Source organism: Calonectris borealis, chromosome 1, assembly GCF_964195595.1.
Source record: "Calonectris borealis chromosome 1, bCalBor7.hap1.2, whole genome shotgun sequence".
NCBI lineage: Eukaryota > Metazoa > Chordata > Aves > Procellariiformes > Procellariidae > Calonectris > Calonectris borealis.
In genome coordinates, this window is record NC_134312.1 from 169,693,289 (window position 1) to 169,703,732 (window position 10,444).

The 10,444-nt window shown below is 47.6% G+C and overlaps 1 protein-coding gene across 1 annotated transcript; it reads left to right on the forward strand.

Annotated features, from left to right (window-relative positions):
• The first annotated feature begins 2,399 nt into the window (after positions 1 to 2,399).
• SLITRK1 (SLIT and NTRK like family member 1) lies at positions 2,400 to 8,298 on the forward strand. Its single transcript, XM_075139691.1, has one exon. It carries the CDS (start codon positions 2,909 to 2,911, stop codon positions 4,985 to 4,987), a length of 2,079 nt encoding a protein of 692 aa, XP_074995792.1. The 5' UTR covers positions 2,400 to 2,908; the 3' UTR covers positions 4,988 to 8,298.
• Positions 8,299 to 10,444: the final 2,146 nt, after the last annotated feature.

A 10,444-nucleotide genomic window follows, 5' to 3' on the forward strand; every position in this document is an offset into this window, starting at 1 on the left:
CTCCAGATTTTTAGCCTTTCCTCCCCTGAGCCTTTACTCACCGTGATCTTGGCACTGCTGCTGACAGCCAGTGAGTAGGTCCCCTACCCCGACCCCCACCCCGACCCTTGCCCCTTCCCCTGACCCTCCCCTGACCCTCCCGCCTCCCTCCACGGAGTTTCCTGAGGGCTTCCCTGCCTCCGGCTCCCCTTGCACTTCGAGGCTGCAATTTTTGATCGGCGGAAGGTTTCCAGCCAGCCTAGTACACACCCCCCCCCGACATCACCGAGAGACAAAGTCAAAGAAACCGTCAGGAGAAATGAATTAATGCGCCTCAACGTGGCGCCAAGTTTCCTTCCTTCTTTTTTTTCTAATGAAACCGCTAATATATTTCTTGTGGTGCTTTCTGCCTCAGTGGCATTTTATCTCTTCTGGCCCGTTTGTAATTTATTGGGCAGGCTTTTTCAGGGCCAGGATTTCTCTCTTTTTGTCTGCTTCGTTTCCTCCTCCTGTCCCGTTTCCTCCCCCCGCTCCCGCCGTAGTGCCTGCCCACCGTAACGAACCGAAGACCAAATCTTCATCCTGGGCACCCGAAATGGCCACGGTAACTGTTGTAACTTGTCTGTTGTCTAATTACGTTAATTTGATAAGATCATCGTCGGCAGGATGTCTAATTTACTTGCAAACGGTAGCCAGGGAAAAGCTTTGACCAAATTAGCATGCCGCCAGGACCAGGAGGTGTAGGCTCCATATGGCTCCCTGACTTTCTCTATAAATAACCCTCCTCCAGCCCACCCCCACGGTTACATCCCCCCCTACCAGTATGCCGCAAAGTTCACCAGCGGCGCCGGATGGGAGGGGTACAGCCCCGGGCTGCAGGAGGCACCCGGCGGCCGCGCTGCCTCTCCTGCCCCCGCCCCCGCCTCCTCCTCCTCCTCTTCCTCCTCCTCCTCCTCCTCCTCCTCCTCAGCGCGATTTGACAAGGCAGGGGGAAACGCGGGTTTCCACTTGCACCACCAAAAGTGCAACTGGTTCTTCGCTCGTAGGCATCTGAAACGCGTCCAAATGATGCAGAAACTTTTGTATGCTTGGCTCCTTTCTTTAAGGCCAGGCACCGATTTTTCCGCTGTGTAATCTCTTTTGTCAGAAGGGTGGAAGCTGGAAAGGACGGCGGGGGGGGGGGGGGGGGGAGGGAAGGGGGAGCGAAGGAGGGGGGGAGGGTCGAGGGAGGCAGGCGTTTGATTTCCACAGAGAGGATATTAGGAGCATCCCTAGAGACATATCTATGCGTGTACATACATGCATATCTAGATTTTTATATATAGATAAGAATGTCAAGATGCACAACTGTCAGTTTCAGACCTCCCCTCCCCTCCTTAAGGGAGACACTGTACTCTGTGGGAACAGGTAGCGTGAATTGCTAACAGTGCAGCAATCTCCTCCTCCCATCCCCCCTTCTTCTCTGTGATCGTCTAAATTATATTTTATATATATATATATAAAATGCAATAATCCACGGTTCAACATTGCATAGAGAACGCCAGCAAGAGACCAAATCCAGCACGAAACACTATAGACTGCAGGGGAGGAAGAAATGCATTTAAAGCAACGAAAAAATGGCGTGCAGAATAATTACCTCAAATTGCTATTCGCTTGACACCCTGACACTAATGCTGTTCAAGCCATTGGGAAATACAATAAGGCAAACGCACCTTCCTCGCCTGCTTGTGCAGGTGTGAGTGTGTGTGAATGGGGGCAATAGGGAGCTGGTCGGGAGGAGGGGAATGCTAAACTTTCCATCTTAAAAGAAAAGAAATAAATTAAATAATCCATTTAGGAGAAAGCGTCTAAATAGATCGACAGCTTTTAATGCCAACGTTTTTAACGCTTGCCCTGTACGTGGATTGATTTTTTTTTTTCTCCAGCATTCCCTCAGCAGATGGATTTTTGCCACTGCAGCTCAGCAGAGGGTGTCAGATCTTTCAGAGTGCACCAGGTTGAAACGAGCACAGCCTCTTAGCAACTCTCCCTCTGCGTGCATGTGAGTGTGTGCGAGCGTGCGACTCGGCAGCAGCGGAAGAAAAAGGAAAGAAGAGCGAGCGAGCGAGCGAGGGAGCGAGCGAGCGAGGAGGGGAGGCAGCGCGGCCGGCGGGGCGAGGCGAGGCGAGGCGCGGCGCGGCGCGGGCGGGCGGTGGGTCGGTGGGTCGGTGGGTCGGCGGGTCGGCCCCGGCCCCGGCCCCGCGGCAGGCTCCGGCCGCCGGCGGGCATGAGCAGCCGCGCACCGCAGCGGGGGCAGGCGCGGCGCAGCGGCGGCGGCTGGGCGGCCAGCGCCTAGGCTGGGGCGCGCTTTCAGCACCGGGGGCGCTGGACAGCGCCCGGCGGGCGGCGGGCGAGGAGCGCGGCTCCGCGGCAAGGTCAGCCCGGCGCGGAGCCGCGCGCAGCGGCAGCCTCCGCGGGCAGCGCCGCGTTCTCCGCCCGCCCCTCTCTGACATGCAGCGGCGGCCGGCGGCTAGCAGCACCGTTCCCGTGCCGGTGAGCCAGCCCGGCCGGCAGACCTCCGCTTAGCTGCCCGGGAGGCGTCAGGGAGGGGGATAGAGGAGGGGGATTTTTTTTTTTCCTTCTACTTTTTTTTTTTTTTTTTGCGTGCCTTGCAGTACGTGCCTGGATAGTTTGTGGATATAATTATTGACTGGAATCTGGGCTGTTGCAGTTGTACGTGGGGGGGGGGAGAGAGGGAGAGAGGAGAAAGGAAAGAGCCCCCCCCTCCGCCGACCCTCCCTGCTCCCACTCCCCACATTATTTTTTTACCCCCCCCTTGGTGGTGGTTCGGACATTTCATGTATTGAATGAACTGGAATTGCTATCCGTGTGAGGAGGATGGTTGCTGTTACTTTGTGATGAGATCGGGAATGAATCGCTCGGTTTAAAAATGCTGCTTTGGATTCTGTTGCTGGAGACGTCTCTTTGTTTTGCTGCTGGAAACGTTACAGGGGACGTTTGCAAAGAGAAGATCTGTGCCTGCAACGAGATAGAAGGGGATTTGCACGTAGACTGTGAGAAAAAGGGATTTACCAGCCTGCAACATTTCACCGCCCCAACTTCCCAGTTTTACCATTTATTCCTGCATGGCAATTCCCTGACTCGACTTTTCCCTAATGAGTTTGCTAACTTTTACAATGCAGTCAGTTTGCACATGGAAAACAACGGTTTGCATGAGATTGTTCCTGGGGCTTTCCTTGGGCTGCAGCTGGTGAAACGCTTGCACATAAACAACAACAAGATCAAATCGTTCAGGAAGCAGACTTTCCTGGGGCTGGACGATCTGGAATACCTCCAGGCAGATTTTAATCTATTGCGGGATATTGACCCGGGAGCGTTTAGGGACTTAAACAAGCTAGAGGTGCTGATTTTAAATGACAACCTCATCAGCACCTTGCCCCCCAACGTGTTTCAGTATGTGCCGATCACCCACCTCGACCTCCGGGGAAACCGTCTTAAAACCTTGCCTTACGAGGAGGTCCTGGAGCAGATCCCAGGCATTGCTGAAATCCTGCTAGAGGATAACCCCTGGGACTGCACTTGCGATCTGCTGTCGTTGAAGGAATGGCTGGAAAACATACCCAAAAACGCTTTGATCGGCAGAGTGATTTGTGAGGCTCCCACTAGGTTGCAGGGCAAAGACTTAAATGAGACCACAGAGCAAGAGCTGTGCAAAAAGAACAGAGTGGATTCTAGCCTAGCTGCTCCCCCTGCCGAAGAAGAAACCTGCGATCCTGGTCCCATTCCAACCCCCTTTAAAATACATGGCAAAGAAGACCCTGCCACGCCAGGATCTGGTCCAAACGGAGGTACAAAGATTCCCGTCAACTGGCAAATCAAGACCAGACCCACCGCTGCCGTGTCGACAGTCAGCGCCAAAAACAAGCTAGCGGGTACCACGTCCTGCCCGCAGATCTGCAGCTGCGATCAGATCCCTGGCTCGGGTTTAAAGGTTAATTGCAATGACAGGAATGTGAGCAGCTTGGTGGATTTGAAGCCCAAGCCGTCCAACGTGCAGGAGCTGTTTCTGAGAGACAACAAAATACACACCATCAGGAAATCCCACTTTCTGGATTACCGGAACCTTAATTTACTCGATCTGGGCAACAACAACATCGCCACCGTCGAGAATAACACGTTCAAGAACCTCTTTGATCTCCGATGGCTTTACATGGATAGCAACTACTTAGACACCCTGTCCCGGGAGAAATTCGCCGGGCTGCAAAACCTGGAGTATCTGAACGTGGAGTTTAATGGGATCCAGCTGATCATGCCCGGCACCTTCAATGCGATGCCCAAACTGAGAGTCCTCATCCTCAACAACAACCTGCTGAGGTCTCTCCCAGTAGATGTGTTCGCCGGGGTCTCGCTTTCCAAGCTGAGCATACACAACAATTATTTCATGTACCTCCCGGTGGCGGGGGTGCTGGACCAGCTTACCTCCATCACCCAGATCGACCTGCACGGCAACCCGTGGGACTGTACTTGCCCTATCGTGCCTTTCAAACAGTGGGCAGAGATGCTGCGCCCCAAAGTGATTATGAGCGACCTGAGGTGCGAGTCCCCTGAAGATTTCTTCAAGGAGGATTTCGAGTCTCTCTCCAACGACGTGATCTGCCCTCAGCTAAAAATCTCACCCACATTAACTTCTACTAACAAGAACAGCACCGGGTTGACAGAGACAGGTACTCACTCCAACTCCTACTTGGAGACCAGCCGGGTCTCTATTTCGGTGCTGGTGCCAGGGCTCCTGCTGGTTTTTGTGACCTCTGCCTTCACGGTGGTTGGCATGCTGGTGTTCATCCTGAGGAACAGAAAGCGGTCCAAGAGGAGGGACGCCAACTCCTCTGCATCCGAAATCAACTCCTTGCAGACGGTCTGCGACTCGTCCTACTGGCACAACGGGCCCTACAGCGCCGACGGGGCCCACAGGGTTTACGACTGCGGCTCCCACACCCTGTCGGACTGAGACAGCGAGCGGGGCGGGGGCGGCCGCCAGCCGGGACCGGCCCTCGGCGCTCTGGCCGGTGGAGCGGGAAACGCCGGCCGGGGACTGTTCTGCTACCTTTTGTGAGAAACAAAACACGCGCGCGCGCGCGCCCGCCCGCCCGCCCCTCCTCACGACCCCCGGAGCAAGCACGGAGGGCCGGGGCGCGGTGCCCGGCGCATCCCCACAGCCCGGCGCAGCCCGGCGCGGCGGGCGCATCCCCCGCCCGCCCGTTGCGCGGCCGGGACAGCCACGGACAAGCGAGGACCCGCTCTCTTCGGCTCCCGGTTTCGCCGGGCTTTTGTTCTATTGTGTGAGGGTTTGTTTCGCTTTTTTGCCCTCTTCCCTCGTGGACCGACCCCTCTCCGAGAGGCCGGGAAGAGGGCGGGGGGAGGAGGAAAGGCTGGTGTCGGCCTCTTCCTGACAGCAAAGCAGGAGTGGAAAGTTGCACGAAGGCATGAATGTAATGTAAATAAAAGACTCCGACTCCGAAACAAACAGACAAATGGACAAAAAAAAAAAAAAAGTGCTGCATGGCTCGCATGGATACAACGCACCCCAGGGACGCTCCAGCCCCCAACTGGAAGCAGCGTCTAGTTCACACCATCATCCCTCTTACCTGATAAGTCCCTTCGTATCAAACCTTCTATATACGAAATACAGTATAATAATAAAAAGTGCCATTTCGCCATTTTTGTGTGATCAATAGGCAGTAGAGATCGTACTTTTACCGTGGAAAAAAAACTGTAAAGGTTTTATTTAAGACACAGTTGCATGAATATTCTCATTGGATTTTTTTTTTTTTCTTTTTTTTTGAGACGGGAATTACGTTGGTGGGAGAGATTTGCTTTGTTGATGGTGGGTTGTGTTTCGTTTTTCGGGGGGAGGAAGGGGAGGCTTTGGTTTTGTTTTCTCTCTCTTCTTTTTCAATATACATATTCAGTATTGCCTTTCCATCTGAATGTAAAAATTAGTACCCTTGATTTCTATTATGGTAACAGTGTAAACATTCAAAAAAAAAAAAAATCCAAGGCAGTTAAGCATGACCAATTAATGTCACTCTAGTGCTTAGGCTGCAAAGTTTAATGGTAGAAAATTCTGTGCTGTTGTAAATCTTACTATAACTTGAGGAAACCAGAACTGAAGAAGCAAGTGAAACTTACTAATTCTATTCGAGGATTTTATAATGGCATATTTTTTCAGTATTAAAGTGAAAATGTTTTCAACTCCGGGTCCTTACCATTTTTCCAGCATCAGTTCTTGCAAGTGGGTTTTTTGGGTTTAGGGGACAGAGCCTCCTTTCAGTGCCCTCCGTGTGTGTTTCTCTCTCTCCCTCTCGCCCTCCTTCCCTCCCTTTATCCCTCCCTTCCTCTCTCTCATTCATTCACACGCAGAGGCACAAACACCCTTCCCTCACCCCTTCCCCAATGTAAATAACACACAGAAGTTTCCTGCCTCCTCCCCTCTCCCTCGCATCCTTCTTTTTTTTTTTTTTTTTTCCCCTCCATAATGCGGCAGTGAATCCCTTTATTAATACTGTGAATCTCTCGCTGCTGCCGCCGCTGCCGCCGCCTCTGCTGCACACACTGCAGATATATTAGGGATGTTAGTGGGAATTTGATTTAATTGACTCTGCCCAGCTCGGTCTCATTAAGCCGGAGCCGGATTTCACCGGTCAGCACTTCAGGCCCGTAGGCAGCTTGCCGGACTGCCGGCGAGGCGGGGCTGCTGCGGGCGGCTGGGCTCCAGCAGCTGCTGCAAGTGGGAAAACTAATTAGCGAAGGGACTTTCCCACCCCTGCTCTGCGTAGCTGCACCCTTTGATATTAAATGCTGAAAAAAACCCACAGGGCAGTGTTGCAGTTGGACTTCAGGCAGCTCGCATTTAATCCCGTTCCTGTAAGGGAAAGTGCCCCTAAACTCAGTAAAACCTGTAAAGGCGAAAGCCCCTGCAGATCACTTGTAACTCACAGCTCAAGTCCCAGTGGACATATGGAGAATTTCAGTCACGTTGCTTCTGGCTTTCTTCAGGCAGAGAATCCTTCTAAAGAGTAAGACACCGTAAGGGACTTGCTAAACTTCAAATACTGATTCGGTTTGCTTTATAGAAAATGCCCACCTTTGGGATATGCGAGGAGAAAACAGACATACATACATACACGTTGCAATAGATACACTCTCGAAAACGAGGCAGAAGCCTGATCTCGGGTGTTCATGAGGGATTAAATGCGGGGAATAGATTATTCCTCTAGAATCTTTTATCACTGTGGAAAGGTCTGCGGTCTCCTAGAAAATACCTTGAAGTTTGGTTGTGTAGCTCTGAAAACAGGATGTGCTGCTTAACTATACAAACCGTTCCTATTTCTAGGGCCCGTCTTTATTGCCCCTTGCTTTGTTAGAGTGATTTTTCTGCCAGGACTTTCTATATAAAACAAAGTGATGGCAGTAAAGGCACTAGTTTGCCATTGTGCATTGTGCAATCTAGCAGATTGAGAAGAAGAAAATGCATTTACATGTGAGTCAGTGTTTCTGTCCTCAGGAGACCATCAACTTTAGCTTAGACATAGTCCAAAAAAACATTTAAGAATAAGCCAGTGCACCCCTAGATAACTACCTAAGTCTTGCTGCCTTCTCTATGATATTGTGGTGATAAAATGGAAGGACTGAGAGCATTAAGGATACAACCCATGATAGAAAACTATAGTTACGTTACAAGCACTGTTACGGAAGTTAAGATAAAAGATATAATAAATTAAAGATGTCAAATCACTGACTGAGATCAGACATGCATGCATTCCAGAGAATATAATGCTAAATACGTCATGTTGATTTGTCATCGTTGAGAAGTAGCATAAACTCGTAACTTTGCTCATTTACTTTCCTTAAAGTTCTAGTACATTGGCACACTTAAATGGAAATGTCAGTACAATTGAAGTGTTGAAGATATGCATTTATCACCCTGTTTCTAGGTTGGGGTTGGGGGGAAATAACAAAATGACCCTTTCTATGTCATTTTCTGATTTTAACATTCACATGATTCTTTCTTCCATCTTGCAGACACCCGCCCTTAAGACACATAGATCACCTAACTCTCTGAAATGATATAATAATTCCCAGGCTTTGAATTAGGATGGTTATCTTATTTGCATGTTTAGCACTTCCAGGGTTATTTTTGTCAAAACAAAACACTCAACCAAAGAGAAAAATAAGAAAAAGAAAAGGATGATTGAGGATGTATTGAAGGAGAGTGAAGTGCAAATATGTTAAATATGTTTAGCTGCACGGCATTAAGCTCAATAACAAAAAAATTAAATGTTTTATTCATTTTGATAAAGCCTAACTGTCATGATAATACTTCTAACATAGGAAGCCTATATAATAGCCATGTTGTGTCAAAACGTGCATTTTTTTCTGCTAACTTAAGAAGAATCTCGTAACTTCAGGCATAACATATCACATTAAGTTACTTCATATAGCTTCTTAATCATCACAGTAAAGAGATTTCTGTTGTTTCAGAAAGGACAAACAGGAAAGGAACAGGTATTTTGTTTAGTTAGTTTAAAAAAAAGGTTTTTTTTTTTGGTTTTTTTTTTTTTTCCTGCAAACACTTTAACTAAGAATAGCCTAGAATTATAGAAATATATGCCTGTACGCATGGTAGCCTCTTGCATGCCATTGCAGAAGACTGAATGGAACTCTAGGAGCAACCTGATAAAACTTTAAATTAATACCCATAGGTGATATTTTGAGCAGAAGTGTACTGTTAGAACTGCACAGGAATGCGTTATTACACTGCTTTACTACATTTATTGGTTGTACCAGGTTATTTTATAACTTTAGTGCAGTTGCATTGAAAATACACTGTTTCAGATCTGCTTGCAAACTAAGGCGATGTAAACTTTTTTTTTTTTTTTATCAAGAGCGGAGTCAGATTTTATCTGATGGAGAAGAAAAAGCTTTGTGTACTAGCCTTTACTCGGGTAGAACAGCCATTAACTACAAAAGGTGAACAATTCACAGGTGAACTGTCTTAAGCTGGTGGCAAAACTCATTAGGGTGAAAGTTAAGGCAGCAAGAAGCTGCAAAATGCTCCTCCTTCCCAAATAATAATATCTAGCTTCCATTAGCCTTAAGAAGTTTTGTAGGTCTCCCAGATATGAAAGTCTCTCAAAGACAAGTAGCTCTTAGTAAAAAGGCAACCTCTTCCTCTTCGTATTTTTGTCAGTGGCTTGTTCAGTTGCAAAACAAAGCAGGAGAGAGTTTTTTTGTTCGAGAGTTTAGTGTAGCTGTTTATGCTATTTGGATCAGTCAGAGTGGGTTTGGCTACATTTTTATTCACTTGTGATCGAAAGTGAGCATTTTCAGATGATTATGGACTTCAGCAGGTAGATCGTTTTGTATTTAGAAAAGTTTCCACAGGTATATACGTGAAGTAGGACAATTTCTGTGGCTGAATCTTATTCCATGTGTTTGTGCAGTTCAGATTTGTGGGAGTTCTTTGTGATGTATGGTACAGAAATTTCCAGGCAATGGGCAGGACTTCTGAGCTGGCTGCTGCATAAGTACCTTTTTTTGATATTTGGGAACAGATCAGAAAGTGAAGAATTCATGGCCATGGACATGGCCAATCAAAATCAAAAGAATCTTTTTTATTGTCCTCAGTTTTTCCCAGACAGAGGAATATTAGCACTGGAAAAAGTGTGGACTAAAGAATTTTGCAAGTATTGTATTGTATTACATTACATTCATTATGATTATATTTAGCAATGGTATCTTAACTTGTAACAGAAGATGATATTCAACTTAATTGTCTGAGAGTTTCAGAAACTTTTATGATATTATCTTATAGGTGGAGAAATATTAATGAGATCCATCAGTACTACTTCTCCAAGATTAATTACCAGGTCAATCGACATATTGTTGTGCTGCATGGTTTAATTTACCAGCTAAAGTTTCCGAATAAATTTCTGTGTATACTTCTTAAATATATTTTTCAGTTATGTGAGAGGAACAAAGTCAGCAGAAATTCCCCTGAAGGAAATAGCAATCTCCTGCATCAAGCACTTCAAGGCTAAGACTGAAAATTCACAGTGGAGGAAAGAATGGACAGAAACAGCCCGTTGTAGAAGGCACTGAGTTGACTCTAAGTAAATGACTGCTTTAAGTGTCATTATTTTAGTGGTATCAGTGGCACAAAGTGCTCTAGCATTTGCCCCATAGAAATATCCATCAGAACTCCTTCTCCAGCCTTCTCACTTTCCATTAGGTAGCAAGATTGATCCTCCTCAGATAGTTTCCAACTATGTCAGTGGAACAAATTCTTGTAGCTATTAATGACTTTTATTGATGTCATGACTGTTCAGACAGACCCCTCAAGCTTTGTTCTCAAAGCATGGGTTGTCATGCTTGGTTTGTGTTGCTTTATCATTCCTGACTCAAT